At 44.9% G+C, this 26914-nt stretch overlaps 1 protein-coding gene across 1 annotated transcript in view; it reads left to right on the plus strand.

The window, feature by feature from the left end:
• The window catches only part of PLD5 (phospholipase D family member 5), a 393677-nt gene that overhangs the window by 260287 nt on the left and 106476 nt on the right, over positions 1-26914 (plus strand). Inside the window, exon 5 of the mRNA XM_080824123.1 lies at positions 15013-15140. Within this exon, the coding sequence (XP_080680249.1) occupies positions 15013-15140 (128 nt within the window). The remainder of the gene's footprint in view (positions 1-15012; positions 15141-26914) is intronic.

Raw genomic sequence — 26914 nt, forward strand, 5'->3', positions numbered from 1 at the left:
AAACCACAAGACCCACCTATCTATGTTCTGCCCAGAAGAAACTTACTTTAGACCTAAAGACACCTACAGACTAAAAGTGGGGAGATGGTGAAACATTTATCATGCTAACGGATGTCAAAAGAAAGTGGAGTAACCATACTTATATCAGACAAACTAGATTTTAAACCAAAGGCTGCAATAAGAGATGAAAAAGGGCATTATATCATAATTAAGGGGTCTATCCAAAAGAATATCTAACAATTGTAAATATTTGTGCCCCTAACTTGGGAACAGCCAAATATATAAATCAATAACAAACATAAAGAAACTCATTGATAATAATACAATAATAGTAAGAGACTTTAACGTTCAGTAAGGACAGCAATGGACAAATCATCAAAGTGGAAAATCAGTAAGGAAACAGTGGCTTTGAATGACACAATGGACCAGATGGACTTAACAGATACATTCAGAACATTTCATCCTAGCATCAGACTACACATTCTTTTAGAGTGCACATGGAACATTCCCCAGTATACATAACAAGTCAGACCTCAACAAATACGAAAAGAAAAAGATTGAGATCATACCATGCATATTTTCTGACCACAACACTATGAAACTTGAAGTCAACCACAAGAAAAAAATTGGAAAAACCTCAAATACATGGAAGTTAAAGAACATCCTATGAAAAAAATGGGCCCACAACTCTATGGTCAACTAATCTTCAACAAAGCAAAGAATATCCTGTGGAAACCAGATGGTCTCTTCAACTAGTGGTATTTGGAAAACTGGATCGTAACATGCAGTAGAATGAAAGTGGACCACTTTCTTACACCATAAATAAAAATAAAATTCAAAATAAAATAAAATTAAATATAATTCAAAAATAAAATAAAATAAAATAAAAATAAAATTCAAAATGGATGAAAGACCCAAATGTGAGACAGGAAGCCATCAGAGCCCTAGAGGAGAACACAGGCAACAACCTCTTTGACCTCAGCCTCAGCAACTTCTTACTACACACATTTTGGAGGCAAGAGAAACAAGCAAAAATGAACTATTGGGACTTCAGCAAGTTAAAAAGTTTCTGCACAGTGAAGGAACAACCAACAAACCTAAAATGGGAAAAGATATTTTCAAATGACCAATCTAATAAAGCGTTAATATCCAAAATCTATAAAGAATTTATCAAACTCAACACCCCAAACCAAATAATTCAGTTAAAAAATGAGCAGAAGACATGAATAGACTTTTCTCCAAAGAAGACATCAAGATGGCTAAAGGACACATGAAAAGATGCCCAACATCACTCATCATCAAGGAAATGCAAATCAAAACCATGGTGAGATACCATCTTGCACCAGGCAGAATGGCTAAAAGTAACAAGTCAGGAAATGACAGATACTGGCGAGGATGCTGAGAAAGGGCAACCCTCATACACTGTTGGTGGTAATGCATACTGGTTCCAGCACTCTAGAAAACAGCATGGACATTCCTCAAAAGGTTAAAAATAGAGCTACCCTACAACCCAGCAACTGCACTACTAGATATTCACCCAAATGATACAGAAATAGAGAGTCAGGGAGGCACATGCACCCCAGTGCTTATAGCAGCATTAACAATGATAGCCAAATTATGGGAAGAGCCCAGAAGTGCTTCGACTGATGAGTGGATAAAGATGTGGTGCAAATATTCAAAGGAAAATTACTCAGCCATCAAAGAGAATGAAATCTTGCCATTTGCAATGATGTAGATGGAGAAAGACAAATACCGTACGATTTCACTCGTATATGGAATTTAAGAAGAAAAACAGATGAACATAGGGAAAGAAAAAAAAGCAGGAGACAAACCTAAGAAACTCTTAACTATAGAGAACAAACTGAGGCTTGATGGACAGGAGGTGGGCGGGGAGTGGGCTAAATGGGTGATGGGTATTAAGAAGGGCCCTTGAGAGGGGCGCCTGGGTGGCTTAGTGGGTTAAAGCCTCTGCCTTCGGCTCGGGTCATGATCCCAGGGTCCTGGGATCGAGCCCCGCATCGGGCTCTCTGCTCAGCAGGGAGCCTGCTTCCTCCTCTCTCTCTCTCTCTCTGCCTGCCTCTCTGCCTACTTGTGATCTCTGTCAAGTGAATAAATGAAATCTTTAAAAAAAAAAAAAAAAAAAAAGAAGGGCCCTTGAGACAAGCACTGGGTATTCTATGTTAAGTGATGAGTCACTAAATTCTACTCCTGAAACCAATAGTACACTATATGTTAACTACCTAGAATTTAAATAAAAACTTACTCAAAAACAAAAACAAAAAATCTGTCTTCCCCCTTCTGAATACTGTTATAATTTGAGATATAAAGAAACTAGTGCATGTTGGAGAATGGAAGACAACATTGTAATTTTTTCTTTTCTGGAAGAGGAAGAATAAATGTTAAAACCCTTGGTTCTGAAAGGAAGAAACAACTGAAGTTTGGGGAGTTTTGTTTAATTTATGCTAGTAAATCCTGTCAAACTGCCTCAGTTTTCCTCCATTTGGAATGTGACCTAGAGTGGAAACTGAGTTCCATATAACTATTAAGGTTTCCTCTCACTGTATTTCCCACCTATAAAAAGTGTGTTTCTAGTGTATTTTCTTCACATTGCTGGGTTCCTTGCTGCCCTAATACGTTTACTCAGAATTTGCACTGGAAATCCCCACAGATTCCCTTCCATTGGTTATTGGCGGAGGGAGCTTGTATAGGACAAGTGCTCAGAAGCACATTCACTCAGTCATTTCCTCAGTTGTTTTTCTGTTTATCAAGCCCCTAACCCGTGCCTGGCAGTGTGCTACTTTCTAGAGTTAGGGAAACGAGTAAGATCCAGCCTCTCAAGCAGCTCCCACATTCCATTTTCTTTTCATTTTTTTCCCTTTAGCTTCTCTTTAAGAAGAAAATGGAGTAGGGACCTCATTAGAAGACAGTTTCCTTTTGATGGACTCATGTCAAACATCACCATTTGCAAGAGTCACATCTCCTAGAGAGGGTCAGAATAACGCGGACTGTTCTGTAATTCTGAGCAGGAGGGCAGGTAGAGCCCGGAAAGTGAAGGAGAAACCTTGAGTCTCAGCTTGCTTCCTAGCTGTGTGCCTTCAAGCAAGTCATTCACTTTCCCAAGATTTAATCCCTTTTGCCTCTTTTACGTGTCTCTCAGTATCCTCATGGTATCATCCCACAGAATGACCTAATACCCTGTAACTCTGTCATTCTTTGCACTAGTGTGTTAAGTATGATACGATCACAAGGGAGCATTGTTGCTAATCACGTTGACTAGTATTACCGTTTTTTTCTCATTTAATGACTTAGCTGAGGACTCCTCTTTTCTTGAACTAGCTTGAACAAGCCCTTAAAAAACCCTAAGATCTTGAGGGTTTTTTTTTCCTTTCAAATATATATATGCACACATACACACACACACACAAGTATGGAAAAAACATAATGGCAATATACATTTTAAGGTTTTAATTTATATTTTTCCCTTCAAGATACAAAACATTCCAAATTATATTACATATATCCCTCCAACTCATAAAGAGTATTTTAAAAATTGATCATTTATTTCCTGGAGGAATTTGTATTTTGGTTGGGAAAACATAATGATACCTTGACAACCATAAGAAAATATCTGTATTAACCTGAATGTTCATGTTGGGGACTTTAGAAGGGAAAGAGATTTCAATCCAATTTCATGGGGCTGGAGGGAGGCAGCCTCTAGAAGTGATTGGAAGAGGCAGGGCCCTTTCACAGAGGGAGAACATTAGAGTTCAAGCATGTCTCACAATATTATTTCATATCGGACTATAGAGAAAATGCTATGTATATATTTTTTTAACTTAAAAAGGTATTTATAGGCTTTCTTAGTTTTGTGATTATAGCATGTTTACTTTCTGGAAACTGGAAAATCAGAGAAGTATAAACATAAAAATAATGATATCCCAGGCGCCTGGGTGACTCAGTTGGTTAAGCAACTGCCGTCAGCTCAGGTCATGATCCTGGAGTCCCAGGATCCAGTCCCGCATCGGGGTTCCCTGCTTAGCGGGAAGTCCGCTTCTCCCTCTGACCCTCCCCCTTTCTCTCTATCTCATTCTCTGTCGCTCAGATAAAAAAAAAAAAAAAAAACCTTAAAAAAAAAAGTAATATCCCAGTTTTCACTCCAGAAATAAGTCCCTTTAACATTAGAGTGAAAAGTCTTTCACGTATTTTCTCACACCCACCCACACACACACACCCCCTCCTCTTGGAATATTTTTTTCTCTAGATTTGTAAGTTCTTCAGTAAGATTTTATAATAATTTTTACATATTTATACTTTTTTGATAATGTAAATGGATTTTTAAAATTCAAGTTTCTAACTGATTATTGATATTGCAGAGAAAATTATTCTTTTTATCTATTTTTCATGTAAACACCTTATCTTTTTAAATCCAAGGTTTTTGCTATACTCTGTTGGGTTTTTCAGATATATAACATTCAAACCACCACCAAAAGAGAGAGTTTTATCTCTTCTTTTTCTTTATAGGGTTTTTTTTTCATTTTAATGTATTTTTGGAATCATTACATAGTTATTATTTCTACTTATAATGGAAGTAGCTTTATAATTTCACCAGTAAAATGGAATTTGTTTGGAATTTTGGTAAATAGTTCATATGATATTGGGGTAGCTTTTTTTTGTCTACATATCCTTTTTATTTATGTATTGATCAAAGTAATACAGAAAAATACAAAATAAAAAATGGCCAAAATGTTTGTATTAAAGAAAGGAGTTCTCTGAGCTAGGTCAGCCTACTTCCAATTCTTAACTTCCTAGAGGGAACCATCTTTCTTACTTTTATCCGTATCTTCCAGTATTCCTTTCATTTTTTAATGTAACCTGTTTACATTGCTATATCGTGATTTCCTGGTTTCAAAGATGACCTGTTTAATTACTGTTGTAGAATATGAAGCATTACCTCTCTCCTGTCTCCCTTTTCCCTCTCTCCCATTCCCTCCCCCACTGCAAGCACTTACTTCCAGTCTCCGGAGCCTCCCGGGAGAGGCCTGTCATCTTGTGTTGTTGCTGTTGTTAAATCAGTATTTACTGTTCACACCGAACATTATTAACAAGTGAGCTATGTACAACAATCCCATTTCTTCTTGTGCAGTCACTTTTTCCATTTTACTTCATGATGCCGTGTACCTTGTATTAAATTCCCTCAAAACACTCTGGCATATAACTTGACCATTCCCTGACACATCACATATTCTGTCCGTCTTACTGTTTCTTAGCGATGCCCTTCATGGGTCTCTCCCTCATGATCCAGCCTGGAAACTGTTCCCCAGCTTCTCTGGGGCTGTTGCACAGAGACTCGTCCTCATCCTCCTGCTGGGAATTCCCTTTGTGTCTGTCTTACACAGGGGCTTCTCCATTTATTTTCCTTTTTTCTTTTCCTCATTATGTTGGAGGCCATTCACCGTCTTCGTTAGATGCACAGATTTATTTCCCCTCAAGCTATTTCCTAGCCTTTGTTGTTACTGTTAAAATAGCTGGTATAAATCATATTTACTAATCTTTGTATGTTATCATTTCTGTAAGTTTACTTTCTCTGACAGCTTTTAGAATTTTGTTTATTTCCAATGTTCTGAAAAGTTTTGATGTGTGTTTGGGTCTTATTTTATTTCTTGCCCAGGGACTGATAGGCTTTCATCATTTAGAAATGTATGCCCTCTGAAAATAAATAAATAAAATAAAATAACACATATGTCCTTTAGTTCTTAGATATTTTGCTTTGTAATCTAATGTATAACTTATTCCTGTCTGATTTTGGTTCTCTCTGGAACTCTCATAATTGGATTTTGAGTATCTTGGGCAAATCGTCTAACTTCATGCTTTTCCTGTTCACATTTATCATGCTTTTGTTCTACTTGGAGAGATATCCCTTTTCCTCCCTTCTGAGACTTTGAGATATTAGCTCCTGTGATATATCCTTCATGCATCAACTTTTCGGTGATCATTTCAGTGTCTTTAGGTTCATTCTAGTTGTAAGTTACTGCATTTGAACTTGTAGATCACTGTTTCGGTTTTCAGCTTCGCCAATGCCATATTACATTGCCTTCTTGAGATTCATATTTTGGGTCTTTTTAATTTCCAAGAACATTTCTTTGTTCTTGGATTATTCTTTGGAAATCTCTTCTCAAATGTCCTTAAGAACCCCGGTTTCTTCATTTAATCTGCCTCAATGATAGCCATATGCTTTTCCTACTTGACATGCCTCCCCTAAGCTGCCGACTTATGTTAGAAGAAGTGCCATGTTCAACGTAAGCAGGCTTGTTACCTCAGAAGCCTGACAGATTGGGCTCTGGATCTTCTGTCACTACTAGCACAGCAAGATAAAGTAAAGAGAGGGATTCGAACTTTGCCACAAAAGCAAACTCCCTTCAGAGCTCCCAGGCCGCCATCTTCCCTGTCGTTGGAACACCTCCGGTGGGCCTCCTCCTTCCGGTGGCTCCGGCACCAAAACAGAATCCTCAGGAGTGACCCTCTTTCCCTGCTCTCCATGTTGGTGTCCACGTAATTAGTCATGTGAACTCAAGACGTGGAGGGGTACGAGAGAGGAAGCCGAAGCACTTGCTCTAGACATCAACCTCCAGAACTTACCATGTCTTAGAAGTGATGAGCCATTGTAGATCATGTGTTTGCTTATCTGCTTTGAGTGTGGAATTTTTCACTTTTATGCATAATCGAGGAAGTATAATTTAAGCAAGTTTTATTTTTAAGCATAATTTTCCATTTTAAGCCTAATGGTTCCTTAAATCAACCATTCCTATAGATAGCTTGCCTGTTGGACTCTAAGGCAATAATCAATGCACAGAATTTCCCTGGAAGCAGAATATTCTAGTAAGAAAAATAGGGGGAAGGAAGAGACAACACGTAGAAATTCCCCTGTTGAGTCCAAACCTGTGGACTAAAGAAGGAAAGTACCAAGGGCAACCTATGAAAAATTCTACAGCACGGTTTTGACAATATTTGAATAGACACATTAGAACTAAAAATGAAATGTGCACTGAAGATTCACTTTTTCTACAAGTGGAACATGTAACTGATTATCTTACAATTTTTCTGGACATTTCTCGCTGAATGATCGAAGAGCCAAGCATATGTCACCACAGCTGATTTTTACCCCCTGGTGTTCCCTGTAGCCTTTAAGCCCAAAGGATTCCAAAATGCTGTTCATTAAACCAATTAAACTGTGCTGGTTTTATTAAAGCTCCCCAATATGGGCTAATTATGACCTTTTTCATTGCTCACACAAAGCAATATATTTAGAAGGGCTTGATCGATAAGACAGATTTCTGCTACACATTTTGCTTTCAGGGTACATCTGCAAACCTTTCCAGAAATCTATACTTATTGATACTAGTGCATTTCCTTTTGATACACACTTGATGCTCATTAATAATCTGTTCAAAGGCTGGTGGTACACTCATTGTTTATAATGCCGATAAGGATACGTACCCATACCATAAAATACTGAAGATCAAGACAGTGGTAAACACTAATTTCAGGGGAGCGGTTGCATCCGAGGAGAGTGGCAGTGGTCTGGGGTCAAGCATGAACACGCTAAGGTCAATGCAGGATTTCTCCCCCCTTGGCACTGTTTTTGTTTGGGGCAGGATAATCTGTTCTGGGGACTTGCCCTGTGTATTACAGGATGTTCAGCATCCTTGAACACTACCCACAGGATGCTGCTAGCACCTCTCTTCCTAATGGTGACAACCAAAAAATGCCTCCAGATACGGCTGTGTGTTCCCGACGGCAGGGAAAGGGAATCCCCGCTGATTGGGAAGTCGTGCTTTGTCAGAGCGGAAATGCTCGGTTGGTAGTGGAGTGGAAGGCTTACAGGTGTCCATTTGTACGTGGCGCTTCGTAATTTGCTTAGAAGTTACATATGGTCTCTTGAGTGCACCTCAGTGTTATATCCTAAAATGTCCTAAAGCTGCAGATAATCTCCTTGCAGCAGGTGACTTTCTGGAAATCAGCTTGGAGACAGATTCTGTTCGATCTGCGTCATGATGATTCACGGAGAGTGTGGAACTTTATTTTTCACTTTCCAACCAGCGTACCAGTATATTTCCTCGTGTGTCATTATGATGCGTATTTTGACAGGATGTTTATTTTAAATCTTCAAAGTCTGAAGCATTTAATCATGAAGTTTGGGCAACCGGCTCTTGCTAAAAATTGCATGGCTTTTAGGCCAGAACTGAATATTCCTGTCAAATATCAAAAATATATGTAGAAAGGGTGCAAGACGTCGAGTTATGTGCACACAAAATAAGGTACAATCTTGTCTGATTAATACCGTAAGAATAAGTCGGGAAACAGAACCCTTCAAAAACCAGCTAAAATAACAAGGAACTAATTCTAGGGATTGAGAGGAGCTCAGGGTTAGAAGTGACGCTGGGTTCGGGGGTTGGGACTGCCAGGTACTATCTCCCCTCACCCCCCGCCCGACTCATTTTGTGACTCAAGATTGAGGAAATCATATTGGCTCAGTGTAGGTCAGGTGTCAACCCTTGGTCTAATTCTGAGATAGTGAATTGACTACTGTTCAACAAATGCCTAAGATTATTTGTAAAACTTTTTTTTTTTTTTTTTTTGGAAGGGGAGAGAGCAAGAGCATGTGAGGGTGGGTGGGGAAGTGGGGTGGGGGAAAGGGAGAGAGAATCTCAAGCAGGCTCCGTGCCCAGTGCAGAGCCCAATGGGGCTCGATCTCATGACCCTGAGATCATGACCTGAGCTGAAATCAAGAGTCAGTCACTTAACTGTTGACTGAGCCACCCAGGAGCCCTTTGTGAAACTCCTTCTGATCAAAATCTGAGTATACAGGTTTTTAAGCCGTTGGTAATGGTGCAGAATTACTAACATAGTCGTATCCTCGAAATCATGTAATAGGCACAGTTGGAAGGATGGTTCTCGGGTCTGCAGTGTAGGGAGGTATCGGTGACCTTGAGGTTCACTCATGTGTTGTCAGCCACAGCTGCATCACACGTAAAGAACAACTCTGAAATCTGACAGTAAAGCAAATTAGGGTCTCTGAAAAAGAACAATGCTATAGGTGAGATCGCTATTCATTCCACTAAATGGGATATGGGACAGATCTCTGATAAGCAAATTTAATGCTGTCCAGTCTTAGGGGAAGGCTTTTGAGAATACACACATTTTTAAATGTATGTTTATGGCAGTCAGCTTGATTCTTCAAAGTAGTAGCATTATTTTCCAATTCATTGTGATATGATACTTTTTACTTTAAATAAATTTTTTTTAAAGATTTTATTTATTTATTTGACAGACAGAGATCACAAGTAGGCAGAGACACAGGCAGAGAGAGAGGGGGAAGCAGGCTCCCCGCGGAGCAGAGAGCCCGACGCGGGGCTCGATCCCAGGACCTTGAGATCATGACCTGAGCCGAAGGCAGAGGCTTAACCCACGGAGCCACCCAGGCGCCCCTACTTCAAATAAATTTTAACTATTACATTTTTAGTCCCGATTTTCATTTACTAATTTCAGTGGCATATTTTCTTCATTGAAATTATACACAAAATAAGCACAGTATTATCTGGCTAATACCATAAGAATAACAATTTTGGTAAAACAGTAAAGAATCAGACCTTCCTGAAAGCAGTAGCATTCTCTTGCATTTCAACAGAACATTTCTGTGAAAGCTCAAAGTGGTTGTAATTAGCAGTTTGAGATTTCATTCTTTATTTTTTTTAATGTTCTACTTTCCATGAAGGATATAAAACATGGGAATTATCTGTACCACTTTATCTTGATCAGTGCAGCCAGTTAGGTCCTGTACCACCACCATGACCATGGTAGCATGTTGGTAGCTTTTTTTTTTTTTTTAAAGATTTTATTTATTTATTTGACAGACAGAGATCACAAGTAGGCAGAGAGGCAGGCAGAGAGGGAGAGAGGAGGAAGCAGGCTCGCCGCTGAACAGAGAGCCCGATGCGGGGCTCAATCCCAGGACCTTGAGATCATGACCTGAGCCGAAGGCAGAGGCTTTAACCCGCCACCCAGGCGCCCCTGGTAGTTTTTTTTAAGACTTAACTGGACCTCTTAGATATCAGGGAAGTATTTCATAAGCAACTATAGAAACAAGTGCATATTCTTGATTCATCACTTTGGGCATCTGGAAACACTCTTTGGAGTTGGTAGTAAGTCCTGCTAACCATCAGTTAAACAAATAGATGACGGGACTGAAATGGGAGGGTCTCGGGGATTCAGACCCCCACTGCCACCCACCTTGCAGCCACCAGCCAGTGGTCCTCGTGGGCCACAGGTCCTGCGATGAGCATCTCTTTGGCATCCTGGGGCCTCGGCACAGCGGGTCACGGACTGCACACAGGCTGAAGGGGTAGTCTGCCCTCTTAAAAATCGAATCTAAGAAAGCAAAACTTTTTGATGCTGTTGAAGAAGATGTATTTCTTTGGGTCAAGTGAGCCTTTAAAGATATTCTGTGGTCTTGTTCATCTGTCATATTTAAAGGGCAGCTTCATAACATGAGTGACCATCCTTGCCAATTATTCTAGCAGTGGGGCACCTGGGTGGTTCAGTCGGTTGAGTGTCAGGACCCTTGGTTTCCACTCAGTTTGGTTTCCATAAGTTTTCATGGATCGTGGACCTCACACTGGGTTCTGCCCTCAGAGGGGATTCTGCTTGATTGCTTGACGACGATCTTCTCCTGCGCCTCCCCCCAACTTGAGCGTGGGCGCGCTCTCTCTCTCTCTCTCTCTTTCAAATAAGTAAGTCTTTAAAATTAGAATTAAATTAAATCCATAGAATTAGAATTCTCTAGCACAGCCCTAGGGAATAAACTCAGATTTAGTTTGTGCCCATAACACTGCCCCCGCACGAGTGGCACATTAAAAACTCTAGTGATGGGCGCCTGGGTGGTTCAGTCAGTTAAGCCACTGCCTTCGGCTCAGGTCATGATTCCAGGGTTCTGGGATCGAGCCCCGAATTGGGCTCCTTGCTTGGCGGGGAGCCTGCTTCTCTCTCTGCCTCTGCCTGCCACTCTGCCTGCTTGTGCGCTTTCTCTCTGTGTCTCTGTCAAATAAGTAAATAAATAAAATCTTTAAAAATTCGAGTGATTATATTTTATCATCCGGAAACATTGAATTTTAACTGTATCTTTCTAACACATATAAAAAGAGAGTAGGATGAGGCTAATCTTTGTGACCAGTCAACAAAAATATTTCTTAAGTGCCTGTAAAATAAATTGTTAGGCTAAACATTGAATAATATGCATGTAATAAACAGGGACATGTTGGCTATGACAACATACCTATTAGGTATAAATTAAGATAAAAGCATATGTCTTCAGAGATAGATGGAGGATAGATTGACAGAAAAACAGCATTCTTCATGGGAAAGTGATATTCCGCAAACCATACGCAGGCAAGCATTTTCCAGCTGTACCATCAGACAGTTTCCGTTGACTGATGACACCACGTCCAGTAGTTTGTCCCTTGAAATGGGGAAGATACAACATTGCCTGAGGGATTGCCCTAGCACAGCTGTGTTGGTGCCAGGTACACATGGTGTTGAGCAGAGGGTCGTTACCGTCACTGCATGTTGCTTAGTAATCTCTGCACCCCACTCAGCAGGACTTCCAGCCGCTGGCCCCAGCCCCAGGCAGAACTGTGAAGCCATTTGTGTCTTTTGTGCCCTTGACCCCCCCTTGGAGTTCCCTCCTGACCTTTCGGATACTCACTGCCCTCTCACTGTCTGAACAATCCCAATCTTTTCTCTCTTTTTTTTTTTTTTTTTTAATAAGAGGGGGACAGTGGGGCAAGGACAGAGGGAGAGAATCCCGAGCAGGATCCATGCCCAGCGTGGAGCCTGACGCGGGGCTCAGTCTCACGATCCTGGGATCGTGAAAAGAGACAAAACCAAAAGTCGGTTGCTTAACTGACTGAGGCATCCAGGTGTCCCAACAATCCCAGTCATTTTAAATATTACACTTTAGGGGCCCCTGGGTGGCTCAGTCAGTTGAACTTCTGGCTTTGGCTCAGGTCATGATCCCAGGGTCCTGTGATTGAGCCCCGCATCAGGCTCCCTGCTCGGTGGGGAACCTGCCTCTCCCTCTCCTCCCCACTCGTGTGCGCTTGCTCTCTCTCATTATCTCTCTTTCTCTCTCTCAAATAAATACATAAAATCTTTAAAAATTGCACATTATTTGTGTGTCTGAACTTGACTCAGCCACTTGAGGTCTTGTGTTCCTAATTTCACATATCATAGTCGCTGGGATATATTAGATAGTAAAGGTTTGCTGAAGGGAAGCTGTTCCTTTATAGGATAATTGTGGGCATCACTACGTAACTGTAGAGGCTCTGGCTAGAGCATCACACAAGCCCCATCCATGGTCGCTGAAATCACACTGTTTAGGCTAAACTGCCAAGTAAAGTGGCACAGTACCCTTAGGGCCGTGGCTGGGCAGTGTGGTACAGAGAGGTCAGAAGGGACAGTCCCCGTGGGCTCCTCAGATGGCTCGGTGTTCCCTCCAGGGGACCAGCAGGCTGGGGCTGCAGCAGACCCGAATGAGGGCACAGGGATCTAAGAACTAAAACACAATCCAATGCCAAGTTTGTGTTTTGACCCAACTTTGCGGGTCAAATTTCAGGCCCAGTGTCCCAGGCCAGGAGGTGCGAGCCCGCCAGCCTCACAGGGGGATGAAGTTGTTTCTAGTCCGAATGTGAAGTTAGGCAAAGGCTTGCCCAGAGACACCTGTCGTGGGCAGAGTCTGAGGCACACACCGAGGTCACCTGCAGTATCTTCCTTCCAGAGATGAGAAGATGCTTCCCTCAGGGCTGCTCAGCCTAGTGGGCTGAAGGGCACAGCCAGCGAATGTGGCCTCGAGCTCTGTTGGTGGATTGAATTATGTCCCCCAAAAAAGACGAGCTAAAAACCTAACCCCTAGTCCCTCAGAATGTGACCTTATTTGGAAACCGGGTTTTTGGAGATATAATTAGTTATGATGAGGGTCCACGGTAGTGGGGTGGGCCCTGGTCCAACAGGACTAGTGTCCTTGTAAGCCCAGGAAAAACAGACACAGGGCATGCCTCCATGGGACAATGGGTACAGGAGGCAGGAAAGCAGCTGCCAGCCAGGGGACAGCAGAGATTCACCAGAAGCTGGGGAGACCCGGGAGGGAGTCCCCCCTGCAGGTTCCAGGGGAAGGATGGCCCTTGCCAACACTCGATTGTGGACTACCAGCCTCCGGGACTGAGAGACAATCACCTTTTTTTGTTCCAAGCCATTCCGTTTGTGATACTTTGTTAGAGTGGCCATGGGAAATGACACGTCCCCAAGACACATGCTCTTCTCTGTCCATTCACGGGCGCTGGCGGCTGTGTGCTTGGGGGACACGGGGGATACCACAGCGTCCGTGCAGATGTGGATCGCTCCATAATGGCCATGGCAACCACCCACTGTGGCCATTCGGACCCTGCTCTCCCCAACTGCTCCTCCTCCCCATAACCCTCCCTGGATGAGACGATGCCTGCGTGGCTGGAGACCGAGGCAACCCACCTGCGTGCTCTCTTCCCCTCCATCCTGCTCCCGCCCCGCAGCCTCTGTTGCCATCCCCCTGCCACGGGGCCAGGTGCACGCTTTACCTTTCTTTTCCCAAGAGGAACAGATTAAGCGCAGAGTACACACCACTCTTCCTTTCTGGTGTTCTGGAATATACCTTTATGCATACGATGTTCCATCTTCCCCTGCTAATGAAGATCCTGACGATGAAGTAGGCCACCAGAATACATCCGCTTCATTAATATCCAGCGTCTGAAAACAAAGTAGCTTGCGTCATTAAAAATATGCATATAGTCCTGTTCTTTTAAAGATGTGGAAATTTAGAATTTCTTTAAGGAGCATCTGGGTGGGCTCAGTTGACGAAGTGTCTTGACCCTTGCTTTCAGCTCAGGTTGTGGTCTCAGGGTCGTGAGATCGAGTCCCCCATTGGGCTCCGTGCTGAGTGTGGAACCTGCTTAAGATTCTCTCCCTCTCCCTCTGCCCCTTCTGACCACTTCTCTTGAAAAAAAAAAAAAAAAGAATTCATTTAAACTGAATTGCATTTCTTTAAGTTTAACTGCATTCGGGCTTCCAGTTATGGTATGACTAAGTCATGGGATTTAAAGGCACAGCATAGAGAAGAGTCAGTGGTGTTGGAACAGCGTTGCGTGGTGACACGTCGACTTGTGGGGCGCAGGACATCAGGTGTAGACCTGTTGGGTCACTGTGTTATAAGCCTGAAGCTAACATTGTGTCAACTACACTCAAATAGAAAAACAACCAGTAAATAGATTTAATTGCATTCAGTGAACACTATGCTCTTTTTGAGAAGTGGTATGGGCATTGTTCTGAGGCGGGAATAGGTAACAGCATGACATCTGGTTTTTGTAAGGCTTGAACAATCGTTGCTTAAATTAAGAACCATCAGATAAAGGGCAGGAGGAGGCCAAGTTCAAAGTCATGAAAAGGGAAAATGAGGAAGGAAAAGCCACTGCAGGGTCAAGGGTGAAAATAGCACACAGAAAAGCATAAGATAGCCAGGTTTTTGCTGAGGAGAGTTGTGATACTAAACAGGATGATCCTTTGACTGATTGCAAATTTGTATGAAAATGACTGCAAAACTAGAACAGTTTGGTGCACGGATCTCACCAACTGGGGGGCCAGCGGTGGAGCTGGGATTTGAATCCCATCTGACTGGAGAGGCCGTGTTCCTGCCTCTTGACTCCAGCCTCCTCTGCACAAGTGTCCCTGTAATTCTCCTTCTTATTTTCCTTTTGTTTTCCTTTGAGAACAAAATAAGTTCTCCAGGGCCTTCTGTGCACCAAACTAATGCAAATGTTGGGCCGGCCTGAATGCCAGCTGTGATCGTTGCAAATCATGACCATTGTTGCCATGTCTGGTTGCAAGTTCAAGGCCGGACCCTGAGGCTGACCAGGATCTCCTTGAACCCTCCAGGAGCAGAGGTGACCTACATGAACATGACCGCCTACAACAAGGGCCGGCTCCAGTCCTCCTTCTGGATCGTGGACAAACAGCATGTCTACATCGGCAGCGCTGGCTTGGACTGGCAATCGCTGGGACAGGTAAGCTTTCCACGTTACCTAAACTCAGAGCCACGTCGGCATCAAAGCTCCCCGCTCCATAACGCACGTGGGCCTCTCCGCCAGGGTGTAGGAAATAAAATACAGCACTGATTATTTTTCACTGAAAGTTTTAATAGGCTCCCCTCCTTTTAATATGAAATGAGAAGCCTTTCCTTGAGAGAGTCACCTTCCCCCAAATGCGGCATGGTGTCAGGGCTCTTATAATTCAGATGCTACCCCCAGATTCTGTAGGCGGGTTGGTGTGTGGTTTATGTTATCCGGACCGAACTGTTCAGCATGAGATCGCATACTCTATGAGACAGCGGAAAACATCAATTCAGCGTAGACAGTATGTTTTAGAACAGTGATCATTTGTGTTATTCCTCCAGTAAATCTTCACATGATGGTGTTACCTCCTCTTGGCAAATAAGTCATTTCAAATGTATTGAAGATACACTTGAACCATCTGTAATTTTCATGTGTTTATTTCTGTCGGGGTGATCCCTAGAGGATGGCAAACCAGCTTCTTCCCACTAGTCAGCTGGTGGCTGGAAGGTCTCGATCCTTGGGGGACATAGGAGGACGGGCAGGTCAGTCACACATGCCACGTGGCCCATACAGACCTTTGGTTGAACTCTTAATGCTCAGATCCCTGAAATTACCAAGTGAATTATACTGTGTTTCTTATGGGAAAGAGAGTGTGGCTGTGTAGACAGACACAAGGGCCATAACTTGTAAAGAAAGACACCACCACATAGGATGAACCTGAGAGAGGGTAACAGGGTGTTTGGACTGTCGGCTTCCAGCGGATCACCATTTGCCTCCCAGTTTCCACCACTGTCCTGTTTTTCTTCTTAAAATGCTACCCTCCGGGCACGGAAATTCTGTTCTTCCATTTTTCCGGTGGAGGCAGCTGTAAAAGAAATAGCCAACGGGCAAACCAAATACTGAAATAAAGTACTAATACTTGCCTCGCCAGGAAACAGACAGTGCAGAGCCCAAGTACAACTGAACGAAGGGGGGTTTTCCTAGTTTTGTGTTTAAAGGATAGTCAGAGTCACCCAGTCCCGAAGCTCAGACTGTTGTTTCTGGGAAGACGGCCTCACCCCAGCAAGAAGGAACACGGGAGAAAGTTTCCCAATCAGTTTTGGGAGAAGTCACCATCCAAGGTTGACAAAACATCCTTTATTTTATATTTGCTTAGGAATTTGAAGGTGCGTTCTACTGATATAAAAATGATTCTGAACAAAATAATAGTATCAGTTAACAATCGTGACAGTAATAACTCCCGAATATTACACACCAGGTGCTCTTCTAAGCCCCTTAACTAGATTACTTAAGTCTCACGGTGGTCCTATGATGGGAAGAGATTTCTGTTCCTGTTTCGAAGATAAGTAGACCTGCGCCCAGAATTGAATTTCAGTATTAAAATTTTTAGGCCGTTCCTTTGAGTATTAATTCTGATATGAGCAACATAAATTTTGATTTAGTAGATCTCATGTCTGATGGCCCTTCAAACATGGAGAGAAAAAATATGGATTAGGGGCACCTGGGTGGCTCCGTTGGTCAGGGGTCCGACTCTGGATGTTGGCTCAGGTCATGAGCTCAGGGTCCTGAGATCCAGCCCTGTGTTGGGCTAGATGCTGAGGTTAGAGCCTGCTTGGGATTCTCTCTTCCTCCACCCCTACCCGCTACCTCCCATGTGTGTGTGCACACCCCCTCTCTGTGTCTCTTAAAAAAAACAACAGCAACAACAACTAATTAATTAATTAGAATAAAAATATGGATTACAGCAACTTCGGCTGTACAGAAACAAGAAGTAAGGCAAGGATAGTATTACAGTCTAATTTATAGAAATATCTGAGTTGATCTTTTGCTAATCATCCTTTGCCCAGAAATTTTCAGCTGAGCCTTTTATAATAAATAGATAAAATTTAGTTCTGTAACGATATTGATTACATGTAAATTCTGCTGCTAAGCAATTTTTAACTTGAGAATCATTTGCTTTTTTTTTGCTTCAGAAAAATGCACTTCCCCACCACCAAATTTTATTTCATTTGATATTAAGTGATATTATCACTGATAGGGTTTAAAGCTCTGTGAATTCCGTTTGAATAGTGTTTGAATAATTGAAGTTTAGTGACATTTTTCTCCAAATTTTTGAGCAAATTATCTTTATAATTTCCTCAGGCAGATGTTTCCCTAAAATATTCACGTGTCGGCTTCCCTGCTTGAGGCTTACTCTTTTGTCTCTGATTTTTGCTGTTTGTTTCGTAGAAAAGTAGGTCGATCTTTTAAATGTTCACTTTTTACCCGTGTCGTCATGTAGACATGGATCCCCATCGTGAAATGTGACATTTTCCCTGCTTTAAACATGGTAAATGCAGATGAAGGCGGGCCTGCATGAGTCCAGAGAAGACGCGGAACCGTCTCCGATCTCTGCTTGCGTAGCCATTCTGCAGGGGTAGCTAGTGTCCCTTCACCAGCCCAGAAGGCCAGAGTTGCCCACGAGTCAGAGGACCAAGCGCGGAAGTGCCAGGGCCCGGCTCTCTGTTAAACAGCCAGCCAGGCTCCTTGGCTAAAGATCAACCAGCTCCTTGTGATTCATTTACTATCCTTCTCTGTAAGGAGAGTTACCACCTCTCCATTACGCCATGTGTGACCCGGGCCTCCAGATCTGTCCCTCCGACCCCGTGCCATGGCTGGTTTGCGCTCAGCTCGTAAGCCACGGAATGAGGGAGAAAAAACAGCGGACGCCTGAGATTGTCTCCTTCAAAGGATCTGCCCAGATAGAGCAGCAGAGTTTCCTTTTGAAACCATAGACCTATATCATGATGCTTCTTCAGGATGGAGTAAGTGTAAAGCAGGAATAAAAAATAAACTTATTTTATGATCTGTCATCAATTCAGAAAGGAAGCCATGATAAAAATGCTCTGCGCTCTGTTAAATAACAGAAATTCAACCGAGTCGTTTCAGAGATCAAATTGGCTTTATTCAGCAGTTCGCCAGTCGGGCGGCATCCCACCTAGCAACAGAAAGGAGCTCTGCCAGGCTGTAGAAAAGAAAAGGTTTTTAAAGGTGGAAAGGGGGCGGAAAGGGTAATTATGGGCAAAGAATGAATTGTTGTAGGCAAGCTCCCTTCCTAAGGGAAACGGGAGAGATCTAGCCGGTGGAGTATTTCACTGAATGCGGACAGGTAATTCCTTGGAAACTGGTTAAATGTTACATTCCAGGGTGGGTAAAACTGCAGTTAGGTTTGATATTAAGTCTTGGTTCACTAACGTGGGATTTAACATAAGTGACTCCATTTGGGGCCTGCTGCCTCCTTTTTAACAATTCCAAACTTGCCCATATAGAGAGGGCAGGTGAAGGGTCATGCCCACCTGCTGTCTGTGGAAACAGGCCTTGGAGGAGAGCACTCTCGGGCAGGCTGGAGAAAAGGCTGCAGGCTGGAATAAAATGTTCACGTTGGTGACAAATGTTTAAGCCAACGGTGATTTCAGGGCACATGGACTTCTTTTGCGGAAATCTGCATTCTTCTCCTGGTTGTAAATCAATAACAGGTTAAGCTCCATGGGGACCAGGGAACCGGGAGGAGGTGAGTGGAAGAATTCTTTGTGTCATTTTTTCCAAAAGGCTCCTGTGCATGTTCTAGGCACTGGGCTAATAGCTTCGTATGGCTGTCATCAGTCGTCATGGCAATTAAGAGCGCCTATGACTGCCATCTTCCAAATGAAGATAATATTGGAAGAAGAAAAACAGAACAGATCCTGTTCTGCTGCTTCTCTCTCATAACCCAGGAAAACACTCTCTAACCTGTGTAGGAATTAGGCAGTTGGAGATGGGTTTCCCTTTAAATGGACAGTCAAGTTGGTCGAGTCTGTATCTTTTATCCATTCCTCCCAATTTGGGACGCAGGTGGGCATCGACACAAAGTTGCCATTTGCTGCCAAACCAAACACTTAAAAATTAAACTAAAGCCTATTCCTCTCTCTTGACACTCTTTCCCATTGTCCTCTCGGCAGAGACGATATTCTTTGATGGGGGCGGAGAGACGCCAGGGCTGGTGGGGGGCACGGGGTTTCAGACTTCTAGAGGAGCATTTAGTGTCCTTTCAGGTCCCCTGCATCTGTGTGTCCCCTGCGACTGGAACTGAAGACTTCTCCTTCAACACCCGTCCCCTCTCTCTGTCCTGTTCACGCTGACACCCAGGTGCTGTCACCTACCTTGTCCACCGTTCCCCGTAGCGCTCAGTACTTGGCATCACGCTGCTGCACTTAACATCCACTTGGAATTCGTTTGCCTTTCAACCGTGCTCGACTGTGTGGGATTTTTCTTGGTCTGCCTCAGCGTGGCGTAAAACCCTGCTCAGCGGGACCCGTGCATGAGAGCGGATTTTCATTTGAGCAGAGTTGTGTGTGAGGCAAACAATTACGGGAAGAATTATAACACATTTTCCGAGTGTCAGTTTCAACCCATCTCATCAGTATAATGTGTTGTGAAGTTTCCTGAAGCAAGCAGGTTGCCTTCACTGTGTGGTTGAGTAGGAGAAATAGTACTAGTACTGATAAAAGCTTCAGTGTATGGAGGGTTTTCTCTGGACTAGGCATTCTTCTGAGCATTTAAAGAATACGAATGTACTTAATTTTCACGGTAACCCTTCCTTGCAAATAATACTGTTATTGCTTTGTTTTACAAAGGCAGAAACTGAGGCACAAAGAAGTGATTTACTCCTTCCGGGAGGTAGTAAAGCCAGAATTCATATCCAGGCGATCTTTCTCTCAATCCCTCACTCTGATGTCACTGCTAATCATTTAGAAAAAAAACAACAGTAACGTCACATGATGAAAAATCATTTTCTTCCGTGTTCTAGCCGGGATGCTAAGCTATAGAGTTCATCTCACTTGCTCTTTTCTTTAGGAAGAGCTAACAACACTGTTCATCAGGAAACCCTTCCCTCACTCGCGTCTTTCTGATCGCACACCCACGATGACACAAGGGCCACAGATGGACAGATGTTCCTTGGTACCCGAGTTCTGCAAACTCTCTTAAGCTCAGGGTTGGAATTCAAAGACTAGGGAGTCACTATGAATGCTGCTCTATTCGTCTCCTCCCAAGGTTCTGGGTGCTCCCCTAGAATCCGCCGCCACAGGGAATCCTGTAGGAGTAAAGAGAACAACACCATAGGCTTTCTGACACAGGGGTCTGGATTCGTGAGTCTCCGGGACGCCTAAAACCACCACCATGGGCGGGCGGCGGGGAAACGCCAAATACAGTGCCCGCGAAGCAAACAAAAGACTAACTAGCGTGCGGAGTAGAAGGAAAAGGGCACGGCGGCCTCCAAACCACATGGGGCTCGGAGGTGTGATGCTGAGGGAGGAGAAGCTGGGAAGGAAAATGTGAAAACCACGTTTGTAGAAAGGTTACTTTTATACTTTTCGAACATACCCTCTTAAACGAATACTAGCCTGGAGTTCAAAGCAGGGTTCCATAGGTTCGTTGGTCCAAGAATCCAGCAACTCTGGAGGGAGACAGATTTTTAAATAATATTCGCAAATACGGGGCACCTGGATGGCTCAGTAGGTGAAGGTTCTGCCGTCAGCTCAGGTCATGATCTCAGGGTCCTGGGATCGAGTCCCGAGTAAGGGTCCTTGCTCAGCAGGGAGTCTGCTTCTCCCTCTCCCTCTGCCTGCCGCTCCCCCTGCTTGTACTCACTCTCCCTGACAAATAAAGTCTTTAAAAAATATATTTGCAAATGTAATTCGAGCGAACAGGAATAGGCCTGTTTAAATTCTGTTAATATGTACTCTAATCTTAGTCCACCTTTGTTCTGAGAAGACCTAAATAGGAGTACGTTGACACGGGCTGGCTCTCGTGGGGGGCACGAGCCCTATGACCGTGACCGTGCTGGCTATGAGACTGTCGCTGACCCGCCTGGGGTTGGTGGTTCAGCAGCGCCGTGCACCCAGACCTGTCCCTGTCCCGGAGCTCAGGTGGGAGAGTGGACCTGGCCCAGGATCTGCCTGGAATCCAGGGTCACTGAGGCTGTTAATCTCGCAACTGGCAGTTAGCTCACAGAAGAATGAGTCTCGTGTTCCCCAGGATGTGTCTTAGGAAATGCTATTGACTGGTGGACTCTAACAGGAAGAAACTATGGTTTGTTTGTTTGTTTTTAAGATTTTTATTTATTTATTTATTTCTCAGAAAAAGAGGGAGAGAGAGAGCGCACGAGCGGGGGAGCAGCAGGCAGAGGGAAAGGGAGAAGCAGGCTCCCTGCTGAGCAGGGAGCCCGACGCAGGACTCGATCCCAGGACCCCTGGATCATGACCCAGACTGAAGGCAGACACCAAACCAACTGAGCCACCCAGGCATCCCTATGGGGTCTTTTAAATTGGTTTCCTAGGTGCCTGGGTGGCTCAGTTGGTTAAGCATCTGCCTTCGGCTCAGGTCATGTTCCCGAGGTCCTGGGATCAAGCCCCACATCAAGCTCCTTGCTCAGTGGAGAGCCTACCTCTCCCTTTGTCTGCCCCTCCCCCTGCTTAAGTGCTCTCCCTCTCTCTCTCTTTCTCTCTGTCAAATAAATAAAATCTTTAAAAAAAAAAGACTTAAAAAAAATAAAAAATAAATGAATTGGTTGCCTTACCGTGGCACTCCTCAGAGCCCTTAATATGCCAGCGTCTCTGGGAGTCTCTGAGCGGGCGGGCGAAGATGAACAGTCGTCAAACCCGTTTGGCCGTGGACGGTTTTCCACATAATTTTATGGAGCAGATACTCCTGAAGCCTCTGTGTTTGCATAAATGCGGTTCTAAAGCGCCACCCCTACAGGTGAGAACAGTGCAGTGAAGGGCTGGGCTGGGGAGGGCGGGTGCTGGTCACTCGCCCACGACCCCACATCCCTTCCATCAGGTTTTAGGACTCTCGGGCACACGCTCCCTTCAGCACATGTGCTGCCTTAAGAAACGTGTGTGATTCCAGAGCTGGTAATTGTAGGTTCTGTCTCCTTAGCAACAGAACGACCGGACAGTCGGCAAACCAGGGCTTACTGGGAAAGGTGATCGACCAGAATTGTTGCCTGTCTGTTCAGAGACCGGCACTAAACACGTAAACTGGCGAAAAGTCCATAATCCAGCCTGAAAACCTAAATATTTCAGCTGTCTTCAAGGGAAAATGACCACCCAGAATATTTGCCAAGCGAGGCCAACAGCATAACTTGCGGGACCCGGTACCAAATGAAAATGGGGGCCTCGTGTTAAAGAACGATGAAGAACCTCAAGACGGTGAGAGCAGAGCCAGGACGCCAAGCGTGGGGTCCCTGTAGGTCAGGTCCTCCGCGTTCCACGGCCAGTTGCCAGGAACCCAGGAGCTGAGGAAGGAGGGTTGGCAACAAGTACTCGGGGGACTCGGGAAGCAGAACATCCCCACTGAGTAGACAGCGGAGACCACGGTGAGATGCTGGGATCTGATCTGAGCCTCAAGCGGTGAAGGAGCCGAGGAGAGAAAGGGATGGGCTCTGGGCCGAGAGCCAGAGCTGGGAGCAAGCGTCGTGTGTCCCAAGGTCTGTGACCAGTTTCTTGCTGGATGAGCGTGTTCCAGCCGCAGAGCCCTTGGATACAAGGCTAGGAAAGACCTGGATAAGCCTGGGGAGGCCCGCGTGAGCCCAGCACGGCGTGGCGGGGGGGGATGTGCGGATGGAGTCCTGCAGGCCACAGGGGACACTGAGGCTCGTGACTGGGGCCAGGACCTGGCAGCTCCGGAAGAAATCTCCACAAAGGGCGTGCATTGAGGGAAGAGGAGAGCGGGGAGACAGAGAGCCTGTGGCCATGACCAAAGACAGGAGAGACTTGGGTAAGATTGGATAACGAAGGTCGACTGTGTCAAGTTGATGCCCAGTTGTTTCGTCAAACAGCCTAGATACTGCTGTGAAGGCATTTTTGAGGTCTGATTAACATTTAAATCAGCAGTCTTGAGCAAAGCAGCTTGCTCTCCATACTGAGGGTCGGCCTCATTCAACCAGCAGCAGACCTGAAGGGCAGATCTTTGAGGTTTCTAGAAGAAAGGAGTTTGGTCCCAAGTCAGCACCATAGACTGCCTGCCTGAGTTCCCAGCCTGCTGGCTTGCCCTGTGGATGTCGGACTCACCAGCCCCTATGATCATAAGCCAATTCCTGAAAATAAATCTCTGTGTGTGTGTGTGTGTGTATTTATTTATATATCCCCATTGGTTTTGTTTCTCTGGAGTGCACTGACTAGTACAGACAGTGACCGTGAGAGCTAGAAGGAAATGGAACAAAGAGACCTGGCAAAGCTGTGTCATAGTGACTGACAGGCCATAAGGAATGAGCCAGAGGCACAGCGGGCATGTTTCCAGTCCCTGAGCTGGGCCCATCAGAGAAGGACCAACCTGTCAACAGAAATGGGGGACATCAGGAGAAAGGGGCAGTTCTGATGTCCAGTGGGCATTTGGAAAAACGGCCAAGAGATTGGCTGATATTGATGCTTTCTATCTAATAGTGATGTTTCTTTACTGCCCCAAACCTGCGGATCTCATCTGTAGCTACAGTTTCCTGACAATGACCGTTGGGTGGAATATTGATGGGAGTCACACTCCCTCTGTGCACCAAGCCGGGTCACTCTTTTCAAGTCTCCATAAGGTTAAGGTTGTGTCCTGACATTAAATATAAGAGCACTTTCAGTTGTCTTCGGTTCTGGCTTCTGTCCCCTTTCCTTTCAGTTAAAAGGACAGAGGGCGGAGGCGGACCTTGAAGACCCAGTGGGCGTGCCAGTGGGCCGGAGGAGGGCTCTGTCCTGTAGCAGGTCTCCTCATCCCCATTCAGGGCTGGCCCCACGCCTACATCTTCCCCAGAATGTATGAGTTTCTAAGGACATGTTTAGCTCCCAGGGAAGTAGTGCACTGGTATTACAGGTAACGAGATGTCAGAAGCAAAATAGAAATGAACCAAAGCGGAAGGCAACTCAAGTGGAAATGCAATAGAGAATAATTAACATTCCTTCAGCAACGCGAAATGGAGGCAGACAAAGGATTAATCCCGCAGGAGTTGATTCAGATTACGGGGCTGCTTGGAAAGGTCAGTTTTGGGGGCAGATGCGTTCTGAAGTAAATGAGCCAGTGGGAGGCCCAGGTTGTTACAAAGGAACCGTATTAGCAGACCAGGACTGCAGCGACAAAGTCATGCTTATTTGCTACAGGTTTTCAAGTATTGGTTTGGCAGGTGGTATTGTTCCAAGGAGGCGTAAGCAAGAAATGTCTTCTCTAGGCTCCCTTGGGAGACATTCTTACAAACCAGTCTACTGCCTGTGGCAAATGGTCTCCGTTTGTGCAGTTACATGAAGAAATACGAGCATCCTTTGCCCTCTCCTGCTCACCTTTGCCAAGCTGGGGCTTAGTAGGTCTTTCCCAAGTGAAACTTACCATGTCCCTATGTCCCTCTAGCCCGACTTCCTGAATAAATATGCTCTATTTTTGGTCTTAAAAAATTATTTATTTAGTTTAGAGAGAGAGAGAGAGCATGAGCCGGAGGGGGTAGAAGTAGAGGGAGAGAGAGAATCCCAAGCAGACTCTACACTGAGCTTGGAGTCCAATGCGGGGCTCGATCTCAGGACCCGAGATCACAACCTGAGCCGAAACCAAGAGTCAGACGCTTAACTGAACTGACTGCACCGCCTCCCCAGGCGCTCCTGAATAAATGTGTTCTAACTGGCATGATAATCTGAGAGCTCCATCATGGCCCCTTACGTGACATGTCTCAAGGTCTTTATCCTGGCCACTTTATTATTTTTTTAGATTGAATCCCATTTGGTTAAAGTTCCTCTTAAAATATGATGGCCAGAATTCAGTACAATACTTCAAAAGTCGCCTCCCCCTGTGGACTTTGGCTTATTGTCATATGAGCATTTCCCCTGAAAACAGGCTAAATCTAGACTCACAGGTTTGTAGGATTTGTTATTTTTGTGGTTTCAAGTTCCTTGCCTCACAAGACAGCATCGTGGTTGGAGTCAGAAATGACTTGACAGTGAATTTCCTCTCTACCTTTTACCAGTAGATGACCCTGTTTGTTTGTTTGTTTGTTTCCCTGAGTTTTAATTTCTGTATCTCTACAATTAGACTAATAATACGAACCTCATGTCATTGTTAGGAATGGAATAGGATATTCTGCCTTGGAGCTCAGGACAAGCTAACTTTTTCCTCCTAAGTCACCTAGATCAAGGTCAAGGGAAAGCCAGAGGCACTGGTGTTTATTTATGATCTTCGGCAAAGATTTCATAAATCTCCAAAGCGTGTAGCCTCATTAACAGTACAGTGACGTGGGGGGGTGAGTACCGCGGGGCAGAGGCGAGGGGTTTTCGTTCTATATCCTGTGCTGCTCAACGTTATCATCAGTGGTAAAAGACACAGAGGGCGGTCAGCCAGATTTACACATAGTGCAAGTCTGGGAGACCGAGCTAAAACCGTGGTTTTCAGAAACCAGACGTAAAGAGATTTAGGTAGTTAATCAGATTGGTGCTAATGAGGGGACATTGAGCAAGGGTGTGAAAATAAATGCAGGCCACCCAGTGAAAATAAGCAGAAGCTGTTTATTCAGAGCGAGCTATGGCGGGGGAGCCCGTCACTACCGCAGGCATTTGGTAGAGACTTAAAGGCAGGTGGCTGGGGTGGGGGGTGCTTTGTGGCGGGAGGGGGAAGGCGGCAGGTGTGCCTGGCTGCAGGGGGCGGTGGCGGGACTAGGGTGGACTGTGCTGTCCATCGTTAGGGACGTGTCTTTGGCTTCCTCCGGTTGATCCTGAATTGACAGTGGGCAAAATGAGGACAAGTGGAGCACGACTAACCAAGTCCGGGCCACGTTGGAGCCAACTGCTCCGGGAGTTAGGGTTTGACTTCGGGGCTGGCTGCTGCAGGTCATGTGTCAGAGATCTGTTTTTACATACGCTCTGTCCAGGGGACCATTTGTTTGTTCAGTCTCTGAAAAAGCCCTCTCCTGCCCTCTGCCTCCCTGCAGGAGATTTTTAGAATCCTGGATAGGTGTCTGGGAGCCAGTTCTGAGGACCAGGATGGGGGTCACCCGACGATGGGTTAGTACAGGAAATCCCAGCACCGATGTCAGTGCCCGGCACATATTCAATGCTGAAAATTGTTTTGTCCCATAAATGCATGAACTAACAAGCGAGAGTGTGTTCAGGAACCACATGAGGCTTAAAGCTGCTTCATGTGAGAACCGGGATCCAAGACTGGGAAAGGGCTTATGTCAGTGTGAGCAAGAAGCGTCTCACGCTGGAGTTTTTCAGCGACAGACAGGCCAGCCCCGTGAGGCTGTTAGCAACCTGTCGTAGGCAGGGGCTAAATGGTAACCTCCCTGGGATTCAGTGCAGGGAATGTTCTGGAAGCTGAGAATGGTGTGCCATCCCCGGACCACGTGTTTAAGGGCAGGAAGAGATGGTGAGGGTTAACGTGTCTCTGGTCGCTTCACCACGACTGACACGTTGTGAGCTCGGTGAGCGTGAGGGAACGTCGTCTTCGTCCTCATCATTACCTCACGCAGCTCACGACACACGACGCCTCTGCTTGCCCATTTGACTTCGGGGCCCCAGCACAGGTGTGCGCACCCCCAGGGGCCTGGCCACACCCTCCCTCCGCATGTCACGCTGGTGACAGAACAGTGTCCTCCCCCCAAACCTGGCCCACAATGACCCAGTCGAATTTCTGACATTGCCCCTCAGGATGGGTAAAAATACACTATGTGTTACGACAATCTTTATATG

Source organism: Martes martes (genome assembly GCF_963455335.1).
Source record: "Martes martes genome assembly, chromosome: 15".
NCBI lineage: Eukaryota > Metazoa > Chordata > Mammalia > Carnivora > Mustelidae > Martes > Martes martes.